This window comes from Hydra vulgaris, chromosome 10, assembly GCF_038396675.1.
Source record: "Hydra vulgaris chromosome 10, alternate assembly HydraT2T_AEP".
Lineage (NCBI taxonomy): Eukaryota > Metazoa > Cnidaria > Hydrozoa > Anthoathecata > Hydridae > Hydra > Hydra vulgaris.
Window position 1 is genome coordinate 27,712,103 of NC_088929.1, and position 20,659 is coordinate 27,732,761.

General features: G+C 25.5%; 1 protein-coding gene across 3 annotated transcripts; it reads right to left on the reverse strand.

Moving 5' to 3' along the window:
* Positions 1-1,648: 1,648 nt before the first annotated feature.
* LOC101236497 (spermatogenesis-associated protein 22) lies at positions 1,649-20,610 on the reverse strand. Of its 3 annotated transcripts, none has more exons than XM_065807670.1 (8): positions 20,489-20,610; positions 19,450-19,978; positions 13,532-13,577; positions 12,336-12,474; positions 12,178-12,253; positions 8,258-8,276; positions 2,155-2,195; positions 1,649-1,987 (listed from the first exon to the last, which is right to left on the reverse strand). In XM_065807670.1, the coding sequence occupies exons 1-8, from the start codon at positions 20,508-20,510 to the stop codon at positions 1,978-1,980; spliced, it is 882 nt and encodes a 293-aa protein (XP_065663742.1). In that variant the 5' UTR covers positions 20,511-20,610; the 3' UTR covers positions 1,649-1,977. The 3 variants fall into 3 exon arrangements, with proteins under 3 accessions (XP_065663742.1, XP_065663741.1, XP_065663743.1); XM_065807669.1 differs by having other exon boundaries at positions 1,649-2,079; XM_065807671.1 differs by lacking the exon at positions 1,649-1,987 and having other exon boundaries at positions 12,178-12,267.
* Positions 20,611-20,659: the final 49 nt, after the last annotated feature.

Consider the following 20,659-nt stretch of genomic DNA (forward strand, 5'->3'; position numbering starts at 1 on the left):
CCTATTTATACAACAAACTAGTAACTAAAAGAAAAATCAATTTGCAATCCAGATAATCAAAATTCTTTAATAACAAAGTTAAAAAATCTGATACTGAACTTATACAAACACTCTGAATTTTTCTAACAAAATATAAATTAAATTACATATATATCAGCTACAAAGTGAACTGACTCGTTTATGTGTATTATCTAAATGACTTTCACCTTTTTCAAACAATAAATTAAAAAAGTTATTTTTTCCAAAAAAACACTTGATTTTTTTTCTTAACGATTTTAGTTATTATGCTGCAACTTGTTTTGTTTAATTTTTATTTTACATTATGTTTATTTTAATTTAAAGAATAATAAAGTATAGTTGTACTTAATATATATTTTTATATAACATATTTATATAATATTCATATTGTAAGGGCTTCGCGATGAGATCATTACGATCTTCTTGAAGTCCTGCCCGTACTACTTAATTATAAATTCCATAATATATTTTGACTCACGAAACTTGTAAATATTACACCATTAAATTACGAAATTCTTAAATGTTATAGAAAGAAAAGAAGCGAACAAAAAAAAAAAAAAAAAAAATTTACATAAATAAAAGAAAAATGATTTAACTAGCAAAAAGCGACAATCTTTAAAGATAGATTTGAATAAGAGTAGATAACAAACCGTTCTCTACGATTTTATAAGAAACAAAAAATTTTTGCAGTGAGATTCTAAAAACTATTCTATAAGCTCTTTAAACTCAAATCAAGTGCGAAGGAAATTCAAACTTTGAAATAAAATTTTATTTTTAATTAGTTGTTAACCCATGCTTTTTACTTAATTTAAACTTTAAACACCTTTATTAATATGAGATATACGGTCTTTATATCTAAACGCCTTTATATTTACATTATAATATGCTTTTTGAACACCATTAAATTAAAACATGTAAGTTAAAAAGTGTTTATAGTTATTAAAGTTTTGTCTTTTTTTTTGTTCCAAAACCCTGTATTTTTCGGTTAGGGAATTGTAGATTTATATGCCCGTACCGTGGGGGGTTATTGGGTGCAATCGATCCCTTTTTTAAATAGATTCTTTGTTTTACGCTAGTCTTATAATAAAAATTGAGCAAAAATTCTATTTGCTATTCTAAACTGCTTTATTTTTTCAAAAACGCCTTCCCTCCTGAAAATTTTCACGGCGCAGGCTTGATTCAACTTCTAATCTTACTCATGTTTATCAACTGACTTTAATTCTCAAAGACGTTATAAAATCCCGTTAAACGGTTTCTTCAATTCAACCCAATTTTGCTTTACTCAGGTAAAAATATCTGTCAATAATTAGGCTGGGTATTAAGAATTGCCGCTCCCAATCTTATTACAACGCTTTAAATATAGCGTTTTAAATGACGTTTCTTGTAGTTGCCTGTTTAATCTTGTGCCGAACACGGGGCAAGATGAAACTTAATGAGTTTTTCCTAAGAAATTTTTAACTTTTTTGTTTGTTTTTAGATACCTTAGTGGCGTTTGATAATAGTGTTCCACTAATTAATATAATTCTATTTATATTATAAATAGAATTATATTATTTCAGCTGACTGAATTTTAGATATAACGTTCGTTTTCTTTCCCCGTGTTTCCTTAATAAAAAATAAAACATACATATATTTTTTTAACAGAAAAATATTTTATAAGTAATATAAAAAAAGAAACACAACAAAAAAATTGTTACACAAATTCCCTTTTTATACTATTTACCGTTACAATTTCTCATTAACACAATTTTATAAATTTAACATTTTAAAGTTTAAAAAAAAAAAAACTTTGCAAAAAACACTTTTAACAAATCTAAAAAACAAATTAATTTAACAAATAAATAAATGCCTAAAAAATCTCGGATTAATCTATGCTAACTATTTTTTAACTGAACTCATATCATAAATGACATATTTTACAATTCTCTACTATTAACGATTTGATTTTGCAATTCTTGGTCACTTTTTTCTAAAAGGAACTCAACTAAATTATTTTCATGTGGTTTAACTTGACGGATGGAAAAACAATGAAAATAATCTTCATTAAACTTGCCCACACATCTGTATAATATAAAATCAAAATATCAAAACAATTAGTTGTTACTTCGCTACATAAAAATTGCAAATTAGCTATACCTAACAACTGAACCCCTTGGTATATGCGGCATAAAACGATCCTGAAATGAAATGAATGAAATATTTTAAATACTTATATTAATTCAAGTAAAGATTTAAAGCAACTGTTTTAATAAATAAAAAATTGATTTGCTGAAAACATTAATAAAGCTAGTAAAGTAGCACCAATAAATAAGCATGGGCGTTAGGCGGTCCGTTAAAAACCGTTAATTTCCAAGGCGTTAAAAAAAATTAACAAAATTTCCGTTAAAATCCGTTACGTTAAAATTTATTAACGGCAATTTTCCGTTAACGGCCGTTAACTTATTTTAACGGACGTTAATTAAAAGATACATCAAAACACATATGTATAATAAAAAAAATGACATTTGGAAAATTAAATAAATTTAAAAAAGTCAACTAAGTGAAATCTATCAGCTAGAAACTTTTTTTTTCTTTTTTTTTTTAATTATTTAAATTTTTAATTTTAAACTCAAGTTATAAGTTTAACAAATGTACAGAAATGTTGTAAATTTTTCATTAAAGCTGTAAAATAATATTTTTATAAATTTATATTAATATATTTATAAAATTTTCTTTTGAAAAAAATTTAATAAAATTTTTGCTAAAAATTTCAAAACCTTTAGTTCGATAACGTCGATTAAATGAATCTTATTTTTAAACAATTAAAATTTTTTTTTATATTAAGCTAATGAAATTAACGGAAATTAACGAAAAAATATCGGTCCGTTAAATAACTTTAACGGAAATTTTCCGTATTACCGTATGTTAAAATTTTTTAACGTAACGGACAGATTTACCAGACGGAAAAATCAAACGCCCATGCTTACCAATAATTAAATATTAACTCGCCAAATTAATTAACCTTTATTTTATTAAATTTTAGTTTTATAATATTCAAAACAAATTTAATAAAAATTTAGTATCATTTATTATTTATAATTGAAAAGAAAGTTAGAAAATATATAAAATTTTAAAAATTTTCTTAACTTTTTGCTTTATGGAGTTAAATGATTTAGCAAGTCCAGAGTTGTTACGACATAATATGTCTGGCAGATCTGTCGACATATTTTCAGACATTTTTTCTGCCGACATAAAATATGTCCCACATATTTTCGATTGACATATTTTGACATAATTTTATGTCTGAATTATTTTCTGCTGACATAAAATATGTCAGACATATTTTCTGTCGACATATTATGACATAATTTTATGTCTAAATGATTTTCTGCTGACATAAAATATGTAAAATATATTTTCTATGGACATATTTTGACATAAATTTATATCTGAATTAGTTGCTGTTTGATATTCTTGAAGAAAAAATCAATCTAACAAATTTATTGCGCATTTCAACTTAATTTACAGAGGTAAGTAAAAATAGTTTAACAAATTTGTTGCTTTTTTGCAATCAATTATAATTGAAGGTCAACAAAAAAAAAAATTTTTTCTGGTGCCGAGCAAACAATTAATTTTTTGGATTGCATTTCACATTTTGATTTCAAATATGCAACTCATTTTTTACCATCACGTCAAGTTGTAAAGATATTTGGGTTCAGATCTTAAATATTTGGGGTAAAGTCCCTAATATTGTCAAAAAAAAAGTTGTTCAAAAGTATGTCAACTTGGGTCTCAAAAAAAGCGTATTTTAGAAGATAGTATTGAGATTTTAGAAAACATAAAAATTTCTCCTTAAAATTTTTTGGCAAAAAAATTATTTGAAAAAATAATAAAGGCTCTTAAAGCTAAAGGCTCTTAAAAAAGCTAAAGGCTCTTAAAAAAATGTCAACAAAATGTTTTTTAGCAATAATACAAAAAATACTTATTTTTATTACAAACGAATAACATCTTTAAAACCTCTATGAAAATACGCTTCTTTTGAGACTCAGGTTGACATACTTTTGAAGAACTTTTTTTTCGACAACGAAACAAGGGACTTTTCCCCAAATTCTAAAGATTTGAACCCAAATATCTTTACAATTTGACGTGATGGTAAAAAATGAGTTGCATATTTGAAATCAAAATAAGAAATCCTACATAAAAAACAAATCGTTTTCTTGGCACCAGAAAAAAATTTTGTTTTTGTTGACCTGTATTATGCTTCATAAAACTTTTATTTTAAATCCTATAAGCAAATATCTTTTGTTTCATAAAGGTCTTTTTCTGCCCTTTTTAGCGATGTATCATTTGATAGTATTGAGTCAATACTATCAAATGATACATCGCTAAAAATACTTTGTCAATACTATTGACAAAGTATTTTTAGCGATGTATCATTTGAGAGTATCGACTAGTATTGATGCATCATTTGATAATATTTGATAGTATTGATTAGTATGGATTAGTATTGGCGATTTCCCTTATTAGAATGTAAAAACCATCTCAAGCTGAGTTTTTATTACTGAAAATGGTTTTTATTAATATGACTAAACTTAAAATTATTCTCTTGATTAAAATAATATTTAAAAAAAAACATTTCCAGTTATTTTTAACTAATAGTTGATTCATTCAATAAATTATTCTCCATTTTTGACTTTAAATCGTAAGGAAAACGAAAAAAATAATTATTCCAATATATATTTCACTCAAAACATTTTATGCAAGTTTATGGCAGTTAATTATGCTGTTATAATGCAATTGTCAATTATTTTGTTGTTAAATAAATCATAACTATTATAACTAAAAGTATATTATTCGTAATTAGTTATAAATTATTACCGGTTAGTCTAATTAATATGAATTTAATGAGCTGAATATAACTTTTGTGAAATATTTCAAATTCTTCAGCTTAAATGAATTTAATTTGGCACGAATTTTTTGAAATTCTGTGAACCGTTTTTTTCATAGAATCTTTTGAATTCAATTTTTCATAATGAGACCTTTTTCAGGATCAACTAGTAATTAAAAATAACTGAAAAAGTTTTTTTTTTATTATTATTTTAATCAAAGAAATAATTTTAAGTTTCGTCATACTAATAAAAACCACTTTCAGTAATAAAAACTCAGCTTGAGATGGTTTTTACATTCTAATAAGGGAAAGCGCCAATACTAATCAATACTAATCAATACTATCAAATACTATCAAATGATGCCTCAATACTAGTCAATATTAGTCAATACTATCAATGTCAATATTAGTCATAATCAATAAATAAGTCATAATCAATAAATAAGTCAATAAATGCCAATATTAGTCAATACTATCAAATGATACATCGCTAAAAAGGGCAAAAAAAGACCTTTATGAAACAAATGATGTTTGCTTATAGGGTTTAAAGTAAAAGTTTTAAGAAGCATAATTGATTGCAAAAAAGCAACAAATTTGTTAAACTATTTTCACTTAACTCTGTAAATTAAGTTAAAATGCGCAATAAATTTGTTAGATTGATTTTTTCTTCAAGAATATCAAACAGCAAATAATTCAGATATAAAATTATGTCAAAATATGTCGACAGAAAATATGTCTGACATATTTTATGTCAGCAGAAAATCATTCAGACATAAAATTATGTCAAAATATCTCGACAGAAAATGTCTGACATATTTTATGTCAGCAGAAAATCATTCAGACATAAAATTATGTCAAAATATGTCGACAGAAAATATGTCTGACATATTTTATCTCAGCAGAAAATAATACAGACATAAAATTATGTCAAAATATGTCGACAGAAAATATGTCTGACATATTTTATGTCAGCAGAAAATCATTCAGACATAAAATTATGTCAAAATATGTTGACAGAAAATATGTCTGACATATTTTATGTCAGCAGAAAATAATTCAGACATAAAATTATGTCAAAATATGTCGACAAAAAATATGTCTGACATATTTTATGTCAGCAGAAAATAATTCAGACATAAAATTATGTCAAAATATGTCGACAGAAAATATGTCTGACATATTTTATGTCAGCAGAAAATAATTCAGACATAAAAATATGTCAAAATATGTCGATAGAAAATATGTGGGACATATTTTATGTCAGCAGAAAATATGTCTCAGACATATTTGACAGATAACAACCCTGAGCAAGTCAACAATTTAATTGTCTTTCAAACTGATTTGTAAGCACATATCAACGTTAAACCATAGCTGACGTATCTGATAATCTATTTTACTGACATCGTCAGTAGAATAGATAAAAAAAAACATAGTATTGAAATATACGTCTCTAGTCATTTAGCTACTAAAATTAGTGACAGTTTTTTGACAAGCTAGACACCATCTTTCATTTTGTTTGATGTTTACACATTTAGTTATACAGCGGACTTAGGCTAAGAAAGAAAAGATTTTAGAATTTTCAAATTTTATTATAAAAATCTGCTACTGTTAATAATTATTAAATTATTGCTGATATTCCGATATTGATAAATGTTAACACTTTTACTGAGTCTGCTACTTTACCTCTTCTCAGATTATTATTCATTATAGACCTCTCATGGAAATCATATATATAATCCAGCGCAAAGTTAGCCTGCCTTTATTGCACTTGCCATATTCTTACTCCTGATTCCATCTACCTCTATAAATCCTTTAATCGTTCTTGTATGGAATGCTGTAGTAATATATGGACTTGTTTATGAGATGGTGTCTTTTCTCTATAAGACAAGTTCCAAAAACTTATCGTAAATGTAACTTGCCCTGCTTTAGCTGCCAAACTTCAGCCTCTGTACTAGGGACTTAAAGTTGCATCTTTCACTTTTCTGCAAATAAAATAATTGTTCTTAAAAATTTCCACTACTTAGCTACAAGAAAAAAAAAGATAATTTTTTATTGGACATGCTTGGTTAACAAGCATTATGTTGTGTGCATTTCACTTACGGAAACTATTATTTGTGTACTTTGAGGCAATTTATTTTGTTATCTTTGTGGCACATAAACCCCGGCTGTTTATTTAGCATCAAAAATCCTCAAATTTCCTATAATAAAGTCCAAGACACTTGGACTTTATTATAGCAATTTTTTTATTGCTAAATTTTAAAATAATTTTACTATGAACTATAGTTAAAAGAATCTTAAAGCAGTAAAAAAAAATAAGGTGAAATTTTTAATAAGGTAAAAATAGCTATAGAAATAGAAGCCAGATGGATTATTCAACTTGTTTCTCCGCGCAGCAACCTTGTTGGTTAAGGTTCCTGTTTAGGAGTTATAGAGTTGAGGGAGGGTTATAACCACAATTAAGTAGTAAAAAAAAAAAAAAAAAAAAAAAAAAATTTAAAACTTAATCCCAAACTACATTCATTTTACTTTTTACTTATAAAATGAATTTCAAATGACATAAAACTCATTTTCTGAGTTTCATTCCACTGAAAATTTGAATAAGCACAAACAGGGATACTATACCTTGTACTCACTATACCCTGTACTCTAAATATGAGATAAAAGAAAGAGTTGCATAGTCACTACCACAGAGGCACAAACAAAAACCTATAAGAAGAATCAAGAAGACCTAGCACTCACTATTTGAGTCAGGAAACAATATAACACAGGTTTGCATCTATGCCAGCTGTTTATTGCATCTTGCACCTCTTCTTCATTAGATGAAGAAGAGGTGCAAGATGTGGTAATAAAACTGTGTATATGTAAATATTTTGTATATCTAAAATGTGCTATAAATATGCATATAATAAGTGGGTTTAAAACTCATCCCAAACTACTTTTTTTTTACTTTTTACTTATAAAGTGAATTTCACACAACATAAAATTCATTGTCTGAGTTTCATTCTACTGAAAATTTGAATAAAACTTAAACATTAAATATTTGAACATTCTTGACTTGCCAAGTAATATTTTTATTATCTTGCTTACCTTGATGTATAATTTACATAATATTTTTGCTTTTGGTAAACTTATTTTATATTACAGCTTAACTGCAATGCAGTTATTATAGACATTAAGCAATGTTATATTTAGCATATAAAATTTGTTAAGAAATTAACTTAGTATATAAAATTTGTTAAAAATGAGTTTAGCATATAAATTTTGTTAAGAAATGAATTTAACTTATAAAATTTGTTAAGAAATGTTACTTTTATTTAAAACAAAATTTTTAAAAAATAATTTAACAAAATAATAGTAAAAACAATAGCTTACAATTTCCCAGAGAACGCATCTAAAAATAAATGATTATAAATACACATTAATACACACACACACACACACACATAAATACACAAAAATAGTAGTGTTATGGTAGAGTGCTTGCTTCATAGACATGAAGCACTAAATTCAATTTGATCATGTCTCTGATAGAACTACACTTGACTTGTTTATGATGCAACCACCTTTTCATCTTTTAAAATTAAAAGTTCTTAAGTATTTTAAAATCAACTTATTGCTTTTAATGTTGAGTATACTCTTCTACACATTTAAATTTATTCCATGTATTAATCTATTCCATGATTTAATCATGAAAAAGATTCTTATACAACATAAAACTTTGTAAAATATAGCAAATAATATCAATCTTATATAGAATATCATATTCCCCATATATAAAAACTATATCCAGGATAAAACATGGTAAAATATAGCATATAATATAAATTTGTATTTTAGAATATCATATTGACCATGTATAACAATTGTATCTGACATAAAACTTGTTAAAATATTGCATATAAAATTAATTTGTTACCTAGAATAGCATATCTCTCATATACAACACAGTAGGCCTAGAAGGCAAAGTTTTGGAAATAGGATCATAACTAATGATCAAGAAATCCTTCAAAACTCATTGAGGACTTTTTGGAAAGATGTTTTTTTGCTAGTTATAGGAAAATTTAAAGTTTTAATATTAAACTAAATTTGAGGACTGAGTTCAAATTACCATATTTGGGCATTTTTGATAAACTAGTTTTTTATGATAATACTCAAAGTTAACTTTTTTTTAGACAACAATTAAAAGAGTAATTTATTAGAGATATACTTAAAGAAAAGAAAACTCGAATAATTAACTTGGGGTCTGGTTTCTACTTTTTATTGAAAAGAAGTTTAGTACTTAAAATTAAGTATTCAGTCAAATTTGGATTTTAAAAAAATGTTAGTATAATAAAATTATAACAAAAGAGTTCTAGTGATTTGATCTTGCAACATACATTTGAAAACAAAAAGTTAAAACAATAAAAAATGTTAATAACTTCAAATGTTAATAACTAATCATTATGATTCATATATAATGATTCAAATGCGGTAGTGGTGTAGTGGTAGAGCACTCGCTTCATATGCAAGAGGTTCCGAGTTCGATCCCCACCATGTCCCTGGTAGTACTGCGCTCAACTTGTTTCTCCGCGCAGTGGCCTTGTTCGTTAGGGTTTGTGTTTCAGAGTTATAGAGTTGAGAGGGGGTTATAACCACAATAAAGTAGCCTCCTTATCTGTAGTGGCTTAAAAAATAAAAATAAAAATATGATTCATAAGGTTTTTAAGTATATCATCAAAATATCTCTTTGGTTTAGGAAACATACGCTTATGAGATTTGCTTGTATTGAACCACAATCGTGGCATAACTTTGGAGGATGCAAATAGATAATTTGGTTTAAAACACCAGGATCTGATCTCTCTAAAAGACGATTCATCACATCTGTAAGTTGTTCTAGATGTGATGCCTCATGAGAGAGAAACTTTAAATAGTTTCTTATATCTTTGTTATTTACTTCTAGACTTTCCTCTGATAAATTGCCAAGGCTATAGCCATCATAAAAAACTATTAACTCAGCTGAATGATGAAGCACTCCATTAAGAGTGTGGCTAACTTGTACCCATGGCATAAATGTAGTATTATTGCGTAACTCCTGAAATTTGTCCATTTTAATTTTATACTGAAAAAAAACTATATGAAGAATTTGAGAATGTAATAGTAACATGCTATCTTTGCACATAGGAGAGCATAGATTTTTTATGGCAGAAATTAATACTTCAGAAAAAATCTGTGGCCTTGTAACCCTGTTGTAGATGTCCCTCCCTTCTCACCAGAGTTACAACACATATCTAATCGCAGTCCAGTGTTTTCTTTTATTTGAGTAATAAACCTGTCTTTTTGTATTATGTATTGGTTCACCAAGTAATCTTGATTAGTTTCTATTTCTCTTAACAAAAACACAAGATGTAATGATCTCAATGCATTTGGTGAATAATTTTGCCACACTGTCATATTTTTACTACCTCTATAGCAATTTAGTTTTTTTTTTTTTTTGTTAATTCCCTAAGGCCCAGAAGGCCACTACAGACAAGGAGGCTACTTAATTGTGGTTATAATCAGTTTCAGAGGGATTCAGACCATATTGAAACATATTTGACTTTCAAAAATTTCTTTTGATTTCATTGATACTTATTGCCCTACTCCATCACAACCATCCTTAAAACACATCTAATACTCATCGCCGTCTACTGGAATAGAATCTTCAACTATATTCAAAACAGAATCAATTGTCATTCATACAAGCTTAATAAAGTTGTTTATATAATTAAGAAGTGATATAATTGAGTAGTTTCTGTGTCATCTGTGTTTTCAACTTATCACCCAGTCCTGTAAAAGATTTTCTTTGTTTTGAAAAACACATATCTGTTATGTAAGCATCCTCTACTTCATAAACAATATCTTTTGATACTTGTGAAAGTATAAATGCATATCCATTTTTCTTGAAATGTTTTTCTTTTGGCGTTTATAACTTTTCCATGTTTTTTCACAAACATTTTTCAATTCCTGTGAATTAACTGATAGTTTTTATAAAGTATTTCTTTAATGGCTGAATGTGTTACTGAGTTTGACTTAACAGTTTTGTCAGCTTTAATAAATTGTGTGGATAAATCTACTTTAGTGATTTTATCTTATTTTCCTCCGTTAAATTTATTTTTTATTTTACTTTACTACTGCTGAAACAAACACAAAATCATATTAAATAAATAAATATTAAAAAGTTTTCATACTTGTAACCAAAAATAAAATATTCACATATTTAAAAAAAAAAATATTAATAATGTTCGACTTTTTAAAATCATGTAAATAAAACTAGTAAAAGTGCTAACTTGCCTCAGTTTTTCTTAAAATATGTGAAGAGAAGAAACGTTGAGTATTCTAAAAATGTATGACACAGTAGAGGCAAGTTAGCGCTTTTGAAAAAAACTTAAAATTTATTCTGATTTTTTGAGAAAAAAATAAAAAAACGTTCAAATTTACAACAAAATTACATAAATAAATTTAAACACTTAAAACAAAACAAAACAAAAACAAACAAAAATAACATTTTTAATTTATTTTATTTAAGTGGTTTTGCAATTACTATGTTGGTAAATTCATTTTGAATGAAAACCAACCAAATTTACTAAATTTTATAGGTACACAAAAAACTTGAAAATTCATCAACTTCAAAATTACATATCACTTAAAAATTAGATAAAAAAATAATTTTTTCTTTATTTATCCACAAATATATGTGACTTTCTGAATAAATAACTTTTATAGACTTTCTCAAATATTTTTTGTCTATTTTCACCTCTGGGCCCACTGTGTAAAAAAATCTTATCTAACATAAAAACTTAATAAAATATGTCTTCTAAAATCGTATAATGTATAAATGTATAACAATTGTATCTGACATAAAACTTCGTAAAATATTGCATATAATATCTATTTGTATATTAAATATCATATTCCCTAAGCATAAGTACCTTATCCAACATAAAAATTGGTAAAATTTAGCATATATCAATCGTATTTTAGAATTTCATATACTTCAAGTATGATAATCGTATCTGACATAAAACTTAAAATAAATATAGTATATAAAATTAATTTGTTACTCAGAGTACTATATTATATTTAAATCATGTCCTACATATACCTTCTATAAATATTATTTATATATAATATTTTTTCGGAAAACTTAGGAGTACTTTTAAATGCTATAACTTTAAATTCTGGCTGCATTTTCAATTATTTTATAGCAGACTTGATATTTTAGGTGAATATAATATTCGAGAAAAACAAAATAGTCGATAATCTAACATAGTTACCGTATTTTGTCTACTTGGTCTTTAATAAAAAAAATCTTTTCAGGTTTGCAGTGAGAAACAGTTGACTCCATTGTCCCTTAAATTGAAAATCTAGCAAACATAAAAACTGTAATTTAATTAGTTTCCCTTATTTATTGTAATAACAAAAAAATACAAACCAAATATTTCAAAAATAACAGGTTTATTTTCTGTAACTTTAGACCATTCCTTTAGGTTTTTGATTGTAGTTGTAACAAATTTGTTTGTATTCTCTCTGGGTTTTTTAAGAAAAGCTTTCTCTAACGTCTTATGTTGAATCTATACACACATAAATATAAATATATATACTGAAATATATTGATATAAAAATATATTTTTATTAAAAATTGTTTTAAAATATACTTTTTGCCTGCTTAAGTTTTTAATCCGCAGTTTAAAAAACACATCAAAAACAACTTTCTAAAAAAAGCTTGTGTAAACTAGTTTATGGGAGTGTGGGCACAAGCATAAGCTAAAACTATCCATTTGCGCAAAAGCTTTTATACATATAATTTATATATATATATATACACATATCATATATAATTTTCAAAATATGATTGTTTTCAAATATATATATATATATATATATATATATATATATATATATATATATATAAATATATATATATATATATATATAATTTATATATATATATATATATATACACATATCATATATAATTTTCAAAATATAATTATATATATATATATATATATATATATATATATATATATATATATATATATATATATATATATATATATATATGAAAACAATCACAACTTATCTATTAGTAAAAAAAAGAGTATAAGTTTAAATTTAAGGTTGATGTGGCCTTCTTAGCCTTAGGGAGGTGAATTAACATTAAAAATATATATATATATTTTTAATGTTAATATATAGAAATTCTGAACACCAGAGACCAGTGAAAAATAGAGATATAAAGCATCCTTGCATAACTCAAATTTGGAGACCCAAGGTTTTTCTCAAGTAGCCAAAATTGGCCAATTCATTGCACCAGGTACTGCAATGACAATTTTGATAGACATGAAATTTAAGTGCTGTAACTATTTGTTTCCTTAAATTAACTGACTGCTAGACAAACTAAAGTTTACATGACTACACTCAGTTGATGTATGTACACTCACTGTGGCTATTATTATTCATGACTAAATAAGCTTATTGCTCTTTTTTACCAATTGCAGTATACATGAGCTGAAAATAAAAGTAGATAATACACAAACATAAAAACTAGTGTTAATTATCTCTACCAAATATAATATCTATCAAAACTTGAACTGAAAATTAATCTATATATCCTAAATAACCTACAAAGCCATTTGTTGGTTGGAGATTTTCTTTATTTGAACCTTTTCCCCTATAACAAAATTATAAAAAAAGAAAAACTAATTTATTTTACTAATTATAATATTCCAAAATTAAAAATTAAAAATAATACTCAAAATTAATAAGTTGAAATACATTTTCATAAAATTTAAATACATCGTTATTTTTCTTAATATATATATATGTATATATATGTATAAATGTGCATATATATATATATATATATATATATATATATATATATATATATATATATATATATATATATATATATATATATATATATATATATTAAGAAAAATAACAATCCCTTGGTTTATTTAAAAAAAAATAAACTTAAAAGACCAGAAAAAGTTTAAAAAATTTATTTTCTTTATTTTTTGATAGACTGCAAACCCAAACCAAACCATCAGTCGATGTAGCAGCACTCCTCGCATGTTCACCTATTTGTCAGTCAACGTAACAGCACTCCTCGAATATTTTATCTATTTGTCAATCATTGCAGCAACACTCCATATTCTACCTATTTGTCAGTCATATGTAAACATTAAAATAAATATAGTAATATATAGTCTTTATTTATTTGCACTTCTGCATTTTTTTTAAAAACGATCAAATTCTATTAATTTTATCAATTAAGTTTAGTGGTTTTAACATAAACTGTACTCAATTTTGTATACAAATATACAAAAAAAAGGTAAGACTATTGTCATGTGTGTAAGTTTTGATAGACATAAACTTTAAGTGTTGTAACTATCCACCATACAACAAAAGCATCTCCACCAACATTGAAAAAATTAAAATTTTGCAATTAGTAGATTTTCATTTCCCACTCTCAAGCCCACTGCACAAACTATTCAATCGAAACAATAAAAAAGTTAGTTACAGCTGCTTGAACAACATTTCAAAAATTAAAAAAAAACACCCAATTTAAAATGGTCCCTCCTAAAAAATTCCCTTGCCTACAACAAGACAACAAAAAAATGGATACTTAAAATGTCTTAACGTCAAAGAGCTTTTTTAAAAAAAAAGATTTCTAAACCTGAAGATTAAATTAAATGGAACATCTGCACATGCATAAAAATAACTTTATCTTAAATGATATAGTTTTTTTTTAATATAAATTTTGGACATATAAAACAATATAAAACATATATATAAATTAATGGAAAAAAAAAATTTTACCTGATGATTGCAAATAGCATGAAACTAATAGTAGTTGAAAATATGTAATTTTAATAAACTAATTTTAAGTGAAATATTACACTTAAAATTAGTAAAATTAAATAAATAGTATATGATCGTAAAAGATGTGAGTCATTCCATGCCAATGAAGCAAGGTCCAACATGGACCTTTTCAGATTTTGATGAAACTTAGTGGGTTTCTTATTATTAATGAGAAAAGCAATTCATGAAAATTTCAGCATAAAATCTTTTGCGGTTTATGAGATATGGTCATTTGAAATTTCTGATTTTTCCAAAAATAAAAACTTCAGTAGCAAAAACATGTTTTGTTCATACTTTGAAGCTTTATATTTTAAAAATAAAATTTCAGAAAACCTTCTAGTTTTTTTTTATTGTATACAGCTCTAGACTTACTTTAACAAAATATTGACATTGAATTCTCCAATGCCACATTTTTTCCATAATGGCTACCTAAAAAACCTAAAAGAATGTTTGCAAATATAAAAAGTTGATTTTTGATGAGTCAATATGCAAAACCTGCAGTTTAAGAAGTGAAAAGACATATTTTTTTAGTTTCTATATATGGTAGGCTTCCAAATTTTCAGAAACTTACTGATAAAATACAATTCAGTAAAAAATTATAGACTTCTAAAAATGGCTGCAGCTAAAAGTTAGGAAAATGTGCCTCCTCTTCAAACCACCGGTAACCTAGAATCAACACTGGTTTTAATAAGATTTTTATTTTATTTTAATAGACTTTATTACAGTGATTTCAGAAAAAATAAATAGTGGGTACTCATGGGAAAGTAACAAAATCAGAACAATGAAAATTGCTCAAAATGCATTAAAAACATTAAAAATAAAGTTATTGTTGTATTTTAGTTTGTACTATATATTGTAATACAAAGTATGCATGAATTTAAAAGTATTTTATGATCAGTACTAGAAATAAGTCTTTAATTAAGCCTGAATTAAACCCAGTTTTTAAATATCCTAGCTCTTTCCTGCCCCTCCCCTGTCCGTTTACTTCTTAACATTCACATTTTCCACCAGAACTTAGAAAAAAATTGTAATTGAACACTTCTCCTTACATGATGTGTCTGGTTTTATGTCTGATGTATGAAATGCCTTTATGCCCAAACACACCACTAAACACAAACATATAAAAACTGAAATTTAGTTTTTAATGTTTTCATATAAAACTTATAAGTAACCTATTAGGTAAAAATGAAAAAAAAAAGACTTTTAGTCTAATTTACCTAATATTTAATATCATGACTTTATATTTTATAATATTTTTCCAATACATTCACTATTCCACCCCTCCCCATTAATTTGACTTAATTGATTATCATTTTCAAATTGAGATTACAACTTATAACAAGTTATAAGAGTTGACTTGTCAACACAATGCACAAGTTCATCATGTAATAAAGAATATTTATATGTAATAAGCAATCAATATAAACATTGAATCTTTTAAATAAATTTTTGCTAAAAAACTTAGACCATAGTGGTGTATTCCTATTGGAGATGCTTTAGGTCTCCATTAAGTATGTGTTTGTAGGTACCACCAGAATGCAAAACTTTTAGTATTACAAATACCAGATATTTCAGACTATACCTCTTGACATTAGTTGTTTGTGACTTAATAACATAACACCTCTTGACATTAGTTGTATGTGACTTAACAAATCTAGACTGCATGCTGCAGTTGCAATAACTGCCCAGATACCAACACACTTAAAGAGTATCTTACTGCTTTGTTTGATTGACAGAGCATGGAAGATATCACCTTTAATCAGTGGCAAAAAGCCAACAAAAAACATGATATAGTTCCAGTAACCATTCCAGTGCATGATTTTATTGAAAAAGCTTGTCACCAAATAGACCAACAAAGAGACCACCATTATATAGCCAAAAATCGAGCAGCATATTTGCAGCACCTAAAAATAACATTACCAAGTAATCATTATTTAGCATTACTAGACTTAGCTGAAAATTACAGTTTTTTAATTTAAGATGCAGCACAAGGTTTCCATTAGAACAGCAGTCAAGCAACACTGCATCCATTTGATCTTTACTATATCGAAGAAAATATGATAAAATGTAAAAGTGTTTGTATCATTTCAGATCATTTGCAACACAATATAAACTCAGTTCATTGTTTCAATTATGAAGTAATAAAACAAAAGAGTTGTTGCCTTACTTTAACTATTGCATTTATTTTAGTGATGGGGCAGGTTCATGATGCAATCTATTTCCTTAAAAACTTTTACTTGGCCACGTAAAGAAGATATTTTCTGGGTTCCAATAAAGCACATTTTATGCAAAATTTCATCTTTAAAAGTTCAACCAACGACTGGTAAATGGTATGAACTATAAGCTCAAGAAAAAACTGCACATTAAATTGTACAATAGCATAAGTAACATAATAAAATAGCAATGTGGCAAAATTATTATAAATTTGAATTATTTGATTTAAATCCAGTTATTTAGCAAAAATTTATTTAAAAGATTCAATGTTTATATTGATTGCTTATTACATATAAATATTCTTTATTACATGATGAACTTGTGCATTGTGTTGACAAGTCAACTCTTATAACTTGTTATAAGTTGTAATCTCAATTTGAAAATGATAATCAATTAAGTCAAATTAATGGGGAGGGGTGGAATAGTGAATGTATTGGAAAAATATTATAAAATATAAAGTCATGATATTAAATATTAGGTAAATTAGACTAAAAGTCTTTTTTTTTTCATTTTTACCTAATAGGTTACTTATAAGTTTTATATGAAAACATTAAAAACTAAATTTCAGTTTTTATATGTTTGTGTTTAGTGGTGTGTTTGGGCATAAAGGCATTTCATACATCAGACATAAAACCAGACACATCATGTAAGGAGAAGTGTTCAATTACAATTTTTTTCTAAGTTCTGGTGGAAAATGTGAATGTTAAGAAGTAAACGGACAGGGGAGGGGCAGGAAAGAGCTAGGATATTTAAAAACTGGGTTTAATTCAGGCTTAATTAAAGACTTATTTCTAGTACTGATCATAAAATACTTTTAAATTCATGCATACTTTGTATTACAATATATAGTACAAACTAAAGTACAACAATAACTTTATTTTTAATGTTTTTAATGCATTTTGAGCAATTTTCATTGTTCTGATTTTGTTACTTTCCCATGAGTACCCACTATTTATTTTTTCTGAAATCACTGTAATAAAGTCTATTAAAATAAAATAAAAATCTTATTAAAACCAGTGTTGATTCTAGGTTACCGGTGGTTTGAAGAGGAGGCACATTTTCCTAACTTTTAGCTGCAGCCATTTTTAGAAGTCTATAATTTTTTACTGAATTGTATTTTATCAGTAAGTTTCTGAAAATTTGGAAGCCTACCATATATAGAAACTAAAAAAATATGTCTTTTCACTTCTTAAACTGCAGGTTTTGCATATTGACTCATCAAAAATCAACTTTTTATATTTGCAAACATTCTTTTAGGTTTTTTAGGTAGCCATTATGGAAAAAATGTGGCATTGGAGAATTCAATGTCAATATTTTGTTAAAGTAAGTCTAGAGCTGTATACAATAAAAAAAAACTAGAAGGTTTTCTGAAATTTTATTTTTAAAATATAAAGCTTCAAAGTATGAACAAAACATGTTTTTGCTACTGAAGTTTTTATTTTTGGAAAAATCAGAAATTTCAAATGACCATATCTCATAAACCGCAAAAGATTTTATGCTGAAATTTTCATGAATTGCTTTTCTCATTAATAATAAGAAACCCACTAAGTTTCATCAAAATCTAAGGGGTTCCATGTTGAAATCCTAAAATTTTAGTCCATTTGGCATGAAATACATGTATTTTCATTTTTTTATATAAATATTATCATCTTATTAAGATGTCATTAATATATATATATATATATATATATATATATATATATATATATATATATATATATATATATATATATATATATATATATTCATCCAGTCGGCGTGGCGCCACACCATATTAAAAAGCATTGTTTTAAAATTAACCATCTTGAATTGGAGGAAAACAAACTAAAAAATCAGTAGTGGTTTGTTGAGTTATTTTTTTAAAAAAATCCTTAAAAGTTGTAGGTTGTAGTAACAAAATAAAAAAATAATAAAAACTTTAATCTTCCTAAAGATGAAGTACTTAAAAGAAAGTGGTTGAATATGATACATAACATAAACATTACAAGGTTTGCTAAAACCTTGTAATGTTTATGTTAATTCGGCACACTTTATTACTGGTGGGTTACTTTTAACTTGCATCTTAACTTAATTAATTATTGGTAAATAAATTATTATTGGTATTAATTATTGGTAAATAAATATCAGAATATCAGTACTTTTTTATAACCTAAAATAATCAAAATAAAGTATATATATATACACACACACACACACAGATATATATATATATATATATATATATATATATATATATATATATATATATATATATATATACATATATATATATATATATACATATATATATATATATATATATATATATATATATATATATATATATATATATATATGTATATATATATATATATATATATATATATATATATATATATATATATATATATATATATATATATATATGTATATATATATCTGTGTGTGTGTGTGTGTGTGTATATATATATATATAAATTTACCATGGTGATAAATCATTGCTTTCTTTTTGTGAGATTGAAAATGATGATGCTAAGTTTTTTTTACACGTCGAAATTTTTGACGAATTTGGCACCATAAAATTTACATTTTTATGTTGTTTGCAAACACTTGAACTTCTAATCTCATTTAAAGTGTTAGGACTGAGGAGCTTTTTATTTATGTGAATACTATTGGCAATTTTGATGTTATACCCTTGTTGATTAATACCATTGTTGTTACAATGCAAACTCTTTTGAAACTGAAACTGCTGAGGGGCTTGAACTAAAATATTTTTGTTTGAAGTGTATTTCAGATCAGACTTTGGTGTAACTGAACTTATACATTGTTTTTGCAGCTTTGAAGACCTTTCAATTTGAGATCTATTTTGATAAGATTGATTTTCAAGAGATGGAACATTAAAATAAATATTTTCATTTTCATTATCTCCTGATAAATCAATAGGATCTGCTAATACTGAAACTCTTTGCCTTTTGCGACAGCCAAAAATTGGTACTAAAGAACTGCTTTCTTCTAAGATTTAAAATAGTCTATATTAAAAACTATAAAGTAAAAAATAAGAACTAAAGAATTGTTTACACATGGATTTTTTCTAACAAGCTAAAAAATGACATCTTTTATCCTAATAGTTATCATTACTTATCAACAATTATAACAATTAAAAAATTATGTTTTTGAGCAAAACAGTATTGTTAATTTTTATTTACATAGTTTATTATTTATGAGAAGTTATTTCACAGTCATTGCCCTAACCTTTTGTTACAATTTGTAACTGATACCAATTGTTTATGAAATGTCAAAAAGAATTTTACGAGCTTTTTTAAAAATAAAAAATACTACTTTGAAAATTAAAACTCGAATAACGAATAATAAATCTAATTTTAAAAACTTAAGCCACAAAAACTTCTAAACTTTAAAAACATAAACATTACCCTTTAAAATAAACTTCAAAATAAATACTTTTAAATAAACACTTTTAAATAACTTTTAAATTAAACTAAACTTTAAGAACATAAACATTACCCTTTTTTATTTGCCGCAACATGTTATGAGTTATTATGAGTTAAATATTAACAACTTATTTATTCCCGCTGAATTAAATTCAACTGGAACTTAGGTTTCTTTTTAAGTAGTGAGCTAATATAATTCAGTACTAACATAGAGTATTTTAGTTAAATTATAGTTTTGTAAACT